The sequence below is a fragment of the Notamacropus eugenii genome, chromosome X, assembly GCF_028372415.1.
Source record: "Notamacropus eugenii isolate mMacEug1 chromosome X, mMacEug1.pri_v2, whole genome shotgun sequence".
NCBI lineage: Eukaryota > Metazoa > Chordata > Mammalia > Diprotodontia > Macropodidae > Notamacropus > Notamacropus eugenii.
Genome location: NC_092879.1, coordinates 79,953,033 through 79,967,497, shown reverse-complemented (window position 1 = coordinate 79,967,497; position 14,465 = coordinate 79,953,033). Strand labels below are relative to the sequence as shown.

The 14,465-nt window shown below is 38.8% G+C and overlaps 1 protein-coding gene across 38 annotated transcripts in view; it reads right to left on the bottom strand.

Annotated features, from left to right (window-relative positions):
* Positions 1–14,465, bottom strand: part of ZNF711 (zinc finger protein 711) — a 102,439-nt gene that overhangs the window by 7,335 nt on the left and 80,639 nt on the right. For 15 of the 38 annotated variants that reach the window (XM_072627145.1, XM_072627147.1, XM_072627151.1 and 12 more), the window contains 3 exons: positions 12,814–13,344; positions 5,869–6,027; positions 2,614–2,763 (listed from right to left, as the gene is read on the bottom strand). In XM_072627145.1, coding sequence (XP_072483246.1) covers positions 2,614–2,763; positions 5,869–6,027; positions 12,814–13,344 — 840 coding nt within the window. Of the gene's footprint in view, positions 1–706; positions 827–2,613; positions 2,764–5,868; positions 6,028–12,813; positions 13,345–14,465 lie in introns of all 38 variants that reach the window. The other 23 variants (XM_072627144.1, XM_072627185.1, XM_072627149.1 and 20 more) reach the window with 3 other exon arrangements.

Genomic DNA, 14,465 nt, shown 5'->3' with positions numbered 1-14,465 from the left:
CACTGGACTGATTGGCTTCAAGGACAATCATTTCATTTCTAAGGCTATAATTCTATGATATTTGCTAGATAAATCTATTTCCCCCCCAAAAAACCTGTTTTGTATTCTAGTGTTAATAAAATCCAACAGCTTTATTTCCTATTTAAATAGTAAAAGTAACTAACTTTTCAAAATGGAAAAAAATATTTTTTTCAAGGACCACTTACTATTTGGGAAAATCAGTACCATGTTCGTATTTTACGGTCCTCATCTATATATGCTAGACTCTTTTTTTAAAAAAGATACAATGCAATTAGTGAGGATCATTTGAAAAGAGGCAGGCTGTTGGGAAGGAAAAATAAAGATCAATTTGTCCACTTGAGGTCTTTGATGTGAAATGACCGGCCTACATAGCCAAGCATCCCTAGACATAATGTACAGAATAAAAAGCTGGGCTTTTCAAAAGCAGCCATACAAATAGGGGCTATTTCCAGAGGGAAAGCAGGAAAGGAGGAGGGGTCCATGTTGGACTCTAGCCAAAGGAGTGGGACCGCACCAATGCTGGAAGGTATTGTGAAATGACTGATTTGGTGTAAGGAGGGGAAATATCCTGAACACTTCAGTAAATGGATGCAATTCATGACAGCAGTAGCATAGTATATTAATGGGCTTGATGAATTGGTCATGCACATTTTTGACTTCAGCATAAGAAAGAAGGGTGTCCTACCATACGCTGCAGCCCAGGCCACAGGAACCAAGGTTTTATTCACACCCGAGTCTTCCAGCGGGGCATCCTCATCCCCTACAATGACTTCCATGTAAACTTCATCAGCTATTTCAGCACAATCTGAATGGGACAAAGTCTAAATTATAAGCTGAAATGTTGAGCAAAATACTCCAACAGTTCACCATTCTAAGTCTTTTTGAAATGGTGGCTTAGGATGGAATGTTTTTAAGTGTTATCTGGACAATTCAGGAGGAGGTGTGTTGACTTTTTCACCCCCCCATCTTAAAAAAATCCTGTCACCTTATTCTCTTGGTAAAACCTGATGCTGAGAAAACAGCTCTTTGTGGCTGTGTAAGCATTAAGGGGTGGGTAGTCATTCAACTAGGCAGGCTCCTTTGGAAAGCGTGATTCAACACTCCAAATTTCTTTTCCCACATAAATAGCCAGTCAGTCATTAAGCACGTAGTAAGAGCCTGCTGTGTGCACTTCACTGAGACTGGAGAGACAAAGAAAAGCCAGACAGAACCCCTGTTCTCAAGGAACTCATGACAATAACTAACTACATTCACATACAAAAGTACAGGAATCAGAAAAACCTAGTTAGTGTCATGGCCACGTCTAACATGGAGCAGGTAACTTCATGTTTCTTGAATTGAATGGAAACAAAATGAACGAGCCACTTCCTCTTGAATGCTGGTGCTTGAGGACATGATTCCACCTTGCCCAAGACTTCCTTCTGGCAGCCCAATAAATTGGTTTGCATTTGTCTGAACACTGAGGCTGCCATCCCCACTTGGGGCTGTGCTCTGGTTCCCCACATCTCATGCCCCCTACCCCAATCAGCAAGGGGAAGGATGAAAGCCATCTCCCAATCACACCCACAGCAGTAACAGCTGTCAGCTCATTATTCCCTCCAAGTCAACCTCACTCTGAACGAGGAGCACAAAGAACCTGTCCAACCAGTACAACGACCTCACTCAACACATTTATCCATCTGGAAGTGCAATTAATAGTTGAGAAAATCTCCCCTCTCACTCCTACTCCTCAAAGAGAGAAGGGAGATTGCAGGGCAGTTGAAAGACCATGGCAGAACACTCATGATTTTTCTAGTAAGATGATGAAATAGCTTGGTACCCCCGTTGGCCTCTCCTTTTTTATTGGGGAGGGGGGGAAATAAATACGCTTCTTTTGCTTTATTGTGCATATTTAAATGGTGTTGTTTTGACTTATCACAGGAGGGAAAAGGAAAGGGAATTGAGGTTTGTTTTTTTAAAGGCAGACAAGAAAACAGAAGGAAGAGAAGAAAGGAGCACAGCTGAACAAGCCAACTAATACAAGCAGTACAGGATAAAGACTTGCAGTTTCAAGAACAATTTTATTTTTTCTACTCCATTCTATGTAAATGCCCTTTTTGATTTGGTGCTTAAATTCAGAATAATAAAAAAATCACTTTTTTTGAAAAGGATATCCACATAGCAAGGTAAGGGGTAAGAGCTAGCCCACTCTGCCAGTCTTTAAGGCCACACAGCGACCTGGAAAACCCAAGATTATCCGGGGGAAAGGAAGGAGCATTAATAAGTATCTGCTCTGTGCCAAGGACGTCACAGAGGGGCCCAGTTCAGTGGCAAACGGGGGAGGGGGAAGAAATGAGGAGACACACTTGCTTCTCCCTCCAGGTGGTTATAGGAAGGGTACTGCACTTAATTCTTTTGTTACTGAATTTACATACATTCTCACAACATTAGTGATTATTAAGGTCATTTTAAATATTTGACACAACATAAATGTGGAGTCACACATCTGTGTCTCGCCGATTACTATCGTCATTGAATGAATACTGCGCGTGTTGCATATACCACATAATGCTATAGCTGCATAAGTTTTAAAAAACGTATTTTGATTCTTACTGAGATCTTCACCCTCACGAGACGAGTCTTTAACCGCCATGTAAACCATCTTCTCCCGCTGCATTCGGCCAACACATCCCTGCTGTTCAAGTACTCCAGGGACAGAATGTCCATTGTGGAAATCACTCTCTGTAACAACTTCTGTTCCACCTCAAAAATTAAAAACAGACACTCTCTAAGAAAAGCAGTTGTCACCCACCACTTACCAAGTCCTCTTCTGGTGCCTCTTCATGGATTGTAGGTGTGGCTGGGTTCTTGATGGCTAGGCCAAAGGAGGAGAGCTTCTGCCACACCACAAGGGCTTCAAGTATGGTCAGGGCCCCAGCAACAGACTATCTGGGGTTCCTTCGGGCCAGGCTAACTAAATATGCAAAGGCTCAACAGTAGTAAACTAGTTCTAGAAACCCATGAAACAATGGGGTAATGGTGGATTTCTTTTTACTGAGTCCAAAGAAACCAAGAAACAGAAGTCCATGGGTCACTTAGCCACTTTTTATTTGGGGGCTCATAATGAGCATCTGCAAAAGGTCCACTTTTTGTGCCAACATTTCTTGAAAAGGATGAGGAGGTAGAGAAAGTCTGTGAAGAGCTTGATTAAAGCCCTCCAAGGTAACCACCATGAACTTTATAAAATGGTTCATGACTAAGATGTGATGAAGGCTAAATAAAGGCCTGTAGCTTACATAGAAGCTCTGTCCCTATATAGCACAAGTACTTTCTCATAATAGGTGTTAGTGGCACTAGATGCTACAAATTTATGAAATGAAATTTCACAAAAATGAAATTAATTGTATTTTAACTTCAAGAAAGTGACTGGCTAAGAAGGCGAGTGTCTTTGTATTATAGAGTCATTACCAAATCAATTATCTTTGTACAGGCAGATTACAGATTTGGGAGAGCAATCAATCTCAATTAAAAAGAAAGATAAGAAGGTATGATAGCCAACTAAGTTAACTCCAACTTGTTCTATCTTAAACAAGCTATTAGTGCAGAAAAATAAAGAACAGATAAACAAACAAAAACGACAGTATCACCATGGCTCAAATCTAACTGAAAAACCACAACAAAGAAGCAAATAAAAGCATAGAAACTGTTTCAGCAAAGAGCTGACTGCTTTCCACACCAAGTGGAGAGATGGAACAGCCAAGGGAATACTAATTTACCACATATACTCATCTGTGAAATTTTACAGATGAAGATAGAAGATGAGGAGCTATTACTTCATCACCAAGCAGTAATAAGCAGTTGAAAGAAAAGCTTACTGAAAAATCTGTTAAGAGACCCAACTAAGCAAAATCAAAGGGTCATACATATATCCTGAGGATATTTAAAGAAGCAACAAGAAAAAGGAAAGCAAAGGCAAAAAAAAGAAAAGGTAAAGAATTATACATGCTCCATAAATGGCAAGTGAAGCCACTACTTTCCCCAAAATGCTATGTGTGACAAGGTAAACATGGCACAGCAAAGCAAAGATGGGAAAAGCAGCCCAAAAATGAATGCCAAGGATGCACAGAGAAGAGCCGTACTGGAGACAAAAGGATTTCGTTCTTAAGGTGCTAAAAGACAAGAAAGAATACCAGAGTCTGGAAGAAAACTTCAGGTATTATTACCAAAAAGAGAGACCAAAAAATTATCAGTAACTATGGTCCTATAATGCCCTTAACAACTACACAAACTTTTTTGTGTGAGAAAACAACACTCATCAATGACATTCTTTAAGAAGATAGGAGAAAGAAATAGGCTTTCAAGGAAAGGAAGGAAATCAGTAAGCTGCAGTAGACCACATCTTCTCAGTTACACAAATGACTACACAAAATGTAGAGAACATAAGATCCCACTGTGTTTGCTGGTTAGTTTAAAAAAAAAAGCATTTAATGAGCTAGAGCAAAGTGTCACCTTCAGTAGAATCCTCCATATATTTCTCATGCATGTTAAGAACCACAGGAGGTTTCTTGACAACTGAGAATCAGAGGATGGCTGAATAGTTACCATGAAATAAGTTATAAAATACAGAGTAATATGCTTGCTAACAGTGTTCACCACTGCCACAGAGGATATCCAACACAGAATCTACATTGAAGAAGAGAAGTTCCCTGGAAATGGCAATGTTTCTCTAGAGATTCATGTTTACAGATGAAATTGGATTGGTTATATCAATTCCTGCAACACTGCAAAGCCTTCTAAAATGAGATTCACAATGACTATACTCAGGAAAAACCAAATAGGAATACCTATTGTCAATATGCTACTGGGTGGACAACCCATACGATTATTCTGTTCACTGGCACATACATACCATGTCTGATTAACAAGAGTCCAAGAAGAGGAGAAGGAGAGCAAGCCAAGTTACCTTGGGGAAACTGTGCAGTCCTTTTAATTATCCCCATAGTTTTCTATGGAAGGAGGGGAAGGACAACTAGTTGGCCTCTGGGGGTGCTTCTAGCTCCAGATTGATAAAATTTATGATCTCATAATGTTGCATGGCCTTGAATCATGGACTACTACCTTCTTCTCTAAAGAAGTATTGGAACCCTAAAGGAGCACAAGGTGGGAGCAAATAGGCTGTAACCAAGACGTAATTGTCTAGGAAAAGCCATCTAAAGGATGTCATGAAGAGATCTATGACAGAATAAAGAAAAGAGGGCAGATGATGTAGCAAGAATTTGAGATAACTAACATACAGACTGTGTTTTAGTGGTACCGACATAATGTCAAGTTATTTAGAGTAGGGTCTCCAGCATCTTGAATGGATTTCTTGGAAAGAATCTCACAAGAGATGTGGACAGGATGCATTAACACAAATCCACAGAAGCATCAAGCAAGAGAATAGTCAAAACTTAAGTTAGCTAGCTGTGAAGAGGTATAACTCAGTTAAGTATTTTCCTGTAAGAAAATATTCAGTATTAGGTAAAATCCTAAAACCATGAAATGATCAGAGAATTTCACCATTAGTAGGCAGTTACCACACACAGGTTCAAACCAAATTTCTCTACTCACCTGTTTGACAGATTCAGCTGCAAAACAATACTCACGTGTGTGCTATGGATAGAAGAATGGTAAAATTCTTCTCCTCAGTTATGTTATCAAATATAAATGGTCACAAACACCCAGAAATGGCTATTTTTCATGTATTTTGTTCCCCAGTTCAAGAGAAAATGTCTAACCTTTGCTAACACAATTGTCAGCTCACTTGAAAAAAATAACACAAACTATTGTTGTTTCTATTAAAAGAGTAAATCCAAGTTGTAGCTGTACCTATTTCCACATCATCGTCAGCTTCAGCTTTAAAAATATACACTTTTATAACTTCTGAACCAAACCCATCTTCTTTAGTGACATCATCATTGGAAGCTTCAGTGTTGATTTTTACTGGTGGGTTTGCAATTTGGTCTAGTTTCTCTGCATCTTCATCCACTGTAAGAAACAAAGAGGATGAAAACATTGAGTTCAAGCACCACTCACCTTTAGTGGTCACAAGTGAATTCTAACAGCAATGTGACAAACATTTCTTTCTCACTGACAAAAATATTCAGTAAGCACTTAGTTATTAAAAAAAAAAAAAAAAAAAAAAAAACCCCAAACCATCACCCATTACTTTCAATATTCTAAGTTAAATTTTACAACCAAAATTCAAAGCAAGATGTATATGATGCAAAATAAAGTGGGCTATGAAACCAAGACTACAGGAGCCAGTCTTACAGACCTTCCATTTACAGAGCATAGCCCTAAAAGCCAAAGAAGCTATGACAACTAAATCTAACAAAGGAGAAGTAACAGCTAAACAATAGAGACCCTTATGTTCAAAATTATCAAAGTGAAATTAATATATACTCTATACTTAAATGACAATTCCTACCCTGAATTGCACTTTAAATAACTCGAAACTTAGCAATGCATACTTTATATCAAAATAATAACTACACTTTCATTTCAAATACTGTGAGGCTTCAACAGCAATATTTGAAAGTCCCATGCAGAACTCTTTCAATGATGTTACATGAGGACAAAAATTCGATCACACTACTCCAAATCTCTCAGTCTATATAACAGAAACTTTAATTTCAGATACTGAAAGTGGCTGCTTTCAACAACGAAACATATCAATGGAACACTGTCCTCTGAGTATGACATGTTAAGAAAATGTTCTAAAAAGATCTGTTATAGGCCCACCAATATAAATTGTACCTTTAGCAATTTTCTTTTAAATGAATACTACTGTCAGCCACTGAAAACAGAATTCCCTTACATAGCAGAAGACACACCCTTCTTCCCCCATCCCCCAACCAAAGTGATGCTATATATGCTTCAGAAAATCAATACCAAATGTAGTTAATAGTTATGATTTCAATTTAAATGTTGAGGTGTCAGAAAAAATATACTCTTGCAGTTTCATATAAAAATGAAAGACAAAAAGCTAGATGGAGTCCAATTACTATCTCTTTTAAATTATTACTAATTTCTTGGACACCACCAGAGAACTACCTTTGATGAACTACATGAATGGGTGGAGTTTTTTGAGGAGTAGAGAAACATGGTCAGACCTGTGCTTTAGGAATATCACTTTGATGGCATAGTGGAGACAGGAGACAGGGAGACCAATTAGGCAGCCTTTGCAATAATCAAGGTGAGAGGTGTGGAGGGAGGGCATGAGCTAGGCTGGGTGCAGTAGAGAGAAGGTAACAAAAAGATGACTGAATATGTGGAGTTAGAGGGGGAAGTTGCCTCCGAGATTGTGAGTCCTGAGTGACTGGAAGCTTAGTGGTGTCCTTGACAGAAATAAGAAAGAAAAATCATGAGTTGTCTTTTGCACATATTGGGTTTGAGATAACTAGTCATCCAGGCAGCCAGTGAATCAATATAAAACATTTACATGATATTTCATTTGTAATTCACACTTAGGTATTCCAGTTTGGTTTGTTTAGTAGTGAAAACAAAACAAAGGTGCAAGGAGAGAGAGGAACAGTATCTCGAGATCCTACAAGTGAGTGACAACGTTCTACTTTGTAAAACATCACAACAAAACAGCCTTAATTCTGACCACACTGATAAAAATAATGTGACAAGGACAGCATTGGACTTTATACAAAAAAACCAAATGGCTAGGCTTATTACTAGCACAGATAAAATTACAGGGAGAGATATAATTATCTTCATGGAACAACATTTTTAAGCCTCCTATCCATCCCATCCCTTGTTAGCAGAGGACATCACTTTATACTTTCCCAAGAAGACAGAGGCCATTAGCCACGCAATCCACCTCAAAATCATTCTGCTATCATTACTTACTGTCCATCCTTCCTGTCTCTGCCCCAGGCCCCAATGAAGCAAGCCCTTCCCATCAAAGCCAGGTCTTCTAAGTGTGGCATGCCCTCCCTACAATCAATCCCTCTCTCTAATGTTCATTTTCTCTCTCTCTACTGTGGATCCTTTTCTGTTGCCTACAAACATGCTAAAGTCTACCCCCATCTTTAAAACAAACAAAATAATAAATAAAACTACCTTCCCTCGACACTGGCATCTCCTCCAACTGTCATCCTCTATATCTCAGAACCCTCCCACAACCAAAGGATCAGGATAGCTGCATAGGCAACCTGTGAAGTCACTGGTACTACCAACTCTCAAAGAACTTCCCCTTACCAATGCAGGCTGGCACCTTTTCTGTTAAGCAAAAGTTGCATAGAGAGGGCAGGCTCACAGTTGGTATTTGTCAATGGCACATCTTGAACTGAGATCTTGTTGGCTCTCCATCTACCCTCCTAGACTACCTCTCCACACTAGCCAACTCCTAGAAAATGCTGTCACTGTTTCCACGCTTCTCAACCCCTTCCAATCTACATTCTGACCGTATCAGTCTCAAATGAAATTGCGCTTATCAGAATTCTCTAATTGCCAAACTGAATGGACTTTCCTGAGCCCTCATTTTTCTTCACCTTTGGAGCACTGGACGTCACTGACTTCTCTTTATGAATACTCTTGTCTCCCAGTATGGCATGGAAAGCCTTTCCCAATCAGGACTTCAGTCTGGCTTTCTAGGCTCAACATTACTTCTCTTTACTTTCTAATGGCTCAAAAATTCCATTTTCTTTCTCCACGCCTAGAATGCCTTCCCTCCTCACTGTGTGAGTCTTAGAATCTTAAGCTTCCTTCAAAGCACAGCTCAAGTGACCCCTTCCTACATAAGGTTTACCCTGATCCCTAAGTAGCTTTGAATTTGATGTGTACACATATTTCATATTTACTTAGCTATGTGTGTACATGTTGTCTCCTCCATAGAATGTAAGCTCCTCGAAGGCAAGAACTTATCCCTTCTATCCCATCACCTGACTTTGCATACCAAGCAAGGACTTAACCAATGGCAGTTGAAGGAATTACAGTAGCACTCATTTGCATATAATTAAACTCATGTAATAAGAACACCTAATTTATTCAAGTGAAATTGGAAGGACATACATATATACTTGTTAATACTTCGCCAGCAATTAGTTTTTATTAGTATGTGCATATATAGAGATATATCTTTCTGTGTGTGTGTGTGTGTGTGTGTGTGTGTGTGTGTGTGTGTGTGTATGCAGGTGGCTGCTACCTAAGAAGCCTGCTACTACAGATGCTCAATTTAGACAAATTTCCCTGCTGAAATGTTTTCCATACATGGAATTTTAATAAACCCACTACTTTAAATGCTTTATAAAGAGATGCTTCACTGAAATAGAAATAATTTAAAGAAATTGCAAACTAAGTCCCTCAACATTCCACAAGTATGAATTTTTGTACAATAGATTTCTTTATAAAGATCCAACTCTGTGGCATTGCTTTAAAGATATACTCAGGTTCACAAGTTTCACTAAAAATATATATTGAGAGGGAGGGGAGTAGGGAGGGAAGTGGGGAGGGGGGGGAGGGAATGGGAGGAGGACAGAGACAGAATGTTCTGACCTCATCACTCAACTGAACTTCTTTCCATAATGTCTTACCACTTCTGAAGGATTTCCTACCCATCCTCATCATTCCTGACTTGTCTACAGCATTTGCTGATGACCAACCACCCCTCTCTTCCCCAGGTTCAAGTGATACAGCTCTCTCTTCTTCCTCCTACATGTCTAATCGCACTGCTTCCCTGCTCAAGCTTGGGATGGGAGTGGGGGTTCCCTATCATTCCCAGGACAGGATAGCAAGTTTTCAGAGTCAGGCATGTTAATGCCTAATAATTTCAGGCCCATCACCCATCCCATGCCCTCTGACCATGAATATATCCTGGGCCCTCCTTTCTCTCCTCTCTTGTGGTGAACCCTATCAGTTCCCAATCTGAGAAACGAGTGATCTCTCTCTGTAAATGACTCTCAGATCTCATCTTTCTCCTAGACTCTGTTCCTGCATCCCTGACACCAACCTTTATCTTTCCTTCCAATCATCTTTCTTCCTTACAGCCCTATTTCTGTCATCCTTCTGGTTGCCTCCAGTTCACAATCTGGGTCATCCTCAGCTCCTCACTCTTACTCAGCCATCAATCCAATCAATTACCAAGTCTTTTCCATTCCACCCTATTTATTTCTTTTCCCTATGCTCACAAACCCCACCAATTCTTGTTCAAAGCCCTCAGCATCTCACCCCTAGACTACTGCTGCAGGAAGCCTCCTAACTGATCTCTTGCCTCAAATATCCCTCCTCTCTAAACCTCAGTAGACTGCAAGAGATTCCTGCTATAATTCTAAGATTCAATATAGACTCTGGTTGTTGGCACTTAAAGGCCTCCATAACCTGGCTCCTGCCTACCTTCTACCTCTCCAACCTTCTTACATATTACTATTTTATAAGGTCTGCTCTCTTGTCAAAGTGGATCTATAGCTGTTCCCCAGAAGGCTCTGTCCTGACTGCCCCCAGGCTTAGAATTCATGCTCTTTCCAACTCCAGTTCTTAGAATTCCCAGCTTAGAGAAAAGCTCAGGTCAATCAGTCAATAAACATCAGATAAAGCAGTTCCTCCTACGAGGCTTTTCCTTATCTCTGCACCTGCCAGTACTCTCCACTCCATCCCAAAACACACACACACACACACACACACACACACACACACACACACACGTATATGTATGTGTACAAGCATATAAATAGAATGTGAACTCTTTTAAGGTCAAAGGCCCACACACATTTTCTTGCAAAAAGTGACATGTAGGTGATTACTATTTCTTATCCTTTTCCTCTCCAATTTCCTCAGAAAACATCCAGTCCCCATATTTGGTACAGGGCAGATATGGGGACAGTCATACTGTTACTACTGAAGTCAAGAATTCTTTCCCTAACGCATAAACCTCCAAAGGACACAGCAGATTGCTAATGTGCAAGTCACTGATCAAGGATTTGTACTAATAACATTTTTTTAAATCATACATTCTCAAAACATGGCTCAAAAGAATAACATGCCTACAAAATCTTTTTTTTCATTTAATATAAAAATGTGGTCCATGTGGACTATCTCTAATGCAGAGACATTTCTGTAAGGAAAAACACAATCAACGAAGACCTATTTTTCTAATTATGGTTAATTTGGAAGAAAAATTAGCCCCTTCAATGGGCTTATCCATTGCCATTATCAAATCCACATGGAATCCCTCTATTAATCTAAACATATACTAGCTATAGAAGGAAGCTTAGTTGCTCTGCAATAAAAACAAGGATCAAGACAATTAATTCTTCTCTCAGCCTGCTTGTGAAACTAATACTTATCGTGTATGACACCTGGCCCATATATAATCTGACAAAGGTGCAGAGCGTTACGGTTGTTGCAGTCTTAGGAGAAAAAATCATGATCATGATCATAGTACATCCATGTACATTATTTCATTTGAGCCTCACAACAACTCTCCAGTCAGCAGGGCAGATGTTGACTGCATTTTTCAGGTGATAACACTTCAGCAGAGAAGTTGTGACTTACTCAAGGACACACACCTACAAAGGGTTGAGCTGAACTAAAACCCAGATCATCCTATTCCTGATCCATTACCCTTTCCAATGCTGGCCTGTCCCTCACAACTGAACTCCTTACACCTATCCACACTAAAAAGGATCACCACCACAACCAAATTATAGGCCATTTATTCTAGGAAGAGTTGCCAACTCTAGTTGTTTCTAATACAAAAGGAGGCAACAATACAATATTCTTCCATTTATAGCAATTCATCTAAAACACAATTATGTAGAAATCCTTTTGAATAAAAGAAAATCATCCACAAAAGTGATCCAGGGAATCAATTATTCTGAAGTTGATTCCTCCTGATTATCATTTACCCAGATGGAATGACATATCCCACATTCTATAAGGAGTAAGTCTTCCACTGAATCCATTTAGTTTAGGATGATGAACCTCGGATGTAGCTCTGGGACTGGGAGAAGTATAACACTTCCTACCCCCCAAGCCCAGCTACTAACAGTTTCTTTATTCCATTGACAAGCAGGAATCCAATAAGGAAAGGAGGGACTTCTCCTTTAGTTGCTGAACTCCATCATTAGGCTACTCTGGAATCCTCTCCATTCTGAAAAAGCAGACAAGGGACCCTCTTGTCTTAGCTCTGAGGCCTTTCAAGGCAGTTAATTCTCCATCCCCTGAAAGACTCAAGAGCCAGTAGAAGCCAACCCCGACCCAAGAAGAAAAGGAAGTGAAGTGGAAGCAAGAAGAAAGAAGGAGAAAACCCAAATGTGAATTCAAAACAAAAATAGAAAGAGGCTAAAAAATCATTTAGAAAATCTCAAATTTAATCACTAATACAAAAGAGATACCTGACTTCCAATAAAAACACATGCAATAAGTGCATTAAAACAATGTTTTGTTCTTCTCTTATTCTTAAAGGTTAAAAGTAATCCAATTTCTAAAACTGAAATTCTTTCCCTTTGACGGTGATTACTTACATACCATATATTAAAAGATTATTTCTCTGAATACAGCTCTTAACACCTCTACAAAACAATGGGCGGGGGGGATGTATTATATATCGATACATACACACACACACACACACACAAACACACACATTTGGAAGCAAGGCTTTCACCGAGTAAATCTAAAAGTATCTCACAAAAATACAACTTTACAACAAATTGTTTTTCAAAAAGGCATCGGCCATGATTTTGAGGGTATGCAGAACCCCCCCCAACCCTCTTCTAGTTCAAATCATCTCCCAGTCACTTATCTACCTTTGATTTCACTTACAAGATATCATTAAGTAGTCTTCGGAAGTGCTCTTGCCATCCTCCTCATCTTCAGTTTTTATAGCAACTGTAGAACCAGGAAGAGTACTGGCTGCTTGAATCACAGCTTCTGGATCTGAATTGGTTACAAGAACCTCCTCTGATACTATTGTGGGAGAATCAGCTCCTGACACAGAATCCTGGACCACATGTTCCAAATGTCCTTCAGGACCAGTAACAAGGTCAGCCACAAAAATCTGATCAGGTAATCTAACAGTTTCTGTTATTAGGTCAGAAGTCAAAATGTGATCACTAATATCTAAAATTTCTTCAATGGCAATATCAGCTTCCAGAACAGATTCAGGAACAAATACACCTTCTGTTACAAAATCATTTTCTGTGACGATATCAGGCCCTTGGACAACTTCAGATGCAAGGCCATGATCAAGATTTATCCCATCATCCGTGACAACATCAGAAACTAATAGAGCTTCAGGAACTGATACAAAAATATGGTCTCCGTCGATACGAGCAGTACCAGCCATTCCAGACACTATCAAACAATTGTGAATGAAAAAAAGGTTATTTACTCAATTACAGGTACTATACTATACACACACACACACACACACACACACACACACACACACACACACACTATACTACAATCTAACAAATGACAGAAAATGCAAAAAACCAAAAACTGTAACTTGAATTGGCCAAGTATAAAGTTTCTGCCTTAAAAACTGAACTCAAAATCACTGACAAGCTAACTGAAATGAAATCTCACTAACTTGGAATTGGCAAGGGGGGCAGGCGGAGGAGCAGCAAGAGTTAGTGAAGGTTGAATTAAAGGAATTTGTTTTACTTTCCAAACATAGTAGTATAAACGAAGCTATGAGTGCTAATCAACAGAATATACAGCAATTTGATGAACAAAGTACTATTTACAATAGGTCTACATTATATAATAATGTATCCTAAATATGAAGTACTTTAACATACAAGAATTGCTGGACCCAGAAATTAAAAGCATCTTTCATTTCTAGAGCCCCTGGTTACCACACAAAACAAAACAACAGTATTTCTTCTAAAGCCTTTCATTTCAAATAATGCTTGTAAAATTCAGAGGAAGTATTCTGAAATTTAAAATTTTAAGTTTGCCCTTGATAAAATGACAAAGAAATAAAAAATTCTAGATTCTAGACCTTCTGGGTCTAGCAATTCTTCCATGTCTATATTAATTGTGAATTAGTGAATCAGCATTAATGAGTTTTTATTTTAAATGATTTGTTTTTTGAGTAGCATGGTCAACACTCCTTTTTACTATTAATATTCCATGTAAATACAATCCTCTTACAACAAAGTGTTCCATATAACAAAGATATGTCCATGAGGCACGTGGGGGCAATGAGTGGAGTGGGGGAAATATTGCCTTTCTTATCTAATTATATATATATATATATATATATATATATATATATATATATGTATATTTTTTTTTCCAAAGAGAAATCTAGTACATTAAATGTTTTCTCCAAATCCCTTCCCATGAGTCATTTTCCATAACAAAAAGTAACTTATTGAGTGCTATTTCCTGAGCAATTTTCATTATTACTACCATATTGGTCGGACTATAGGACACCCTCCAAAAATGCTCTTTAAAAGGGAAAA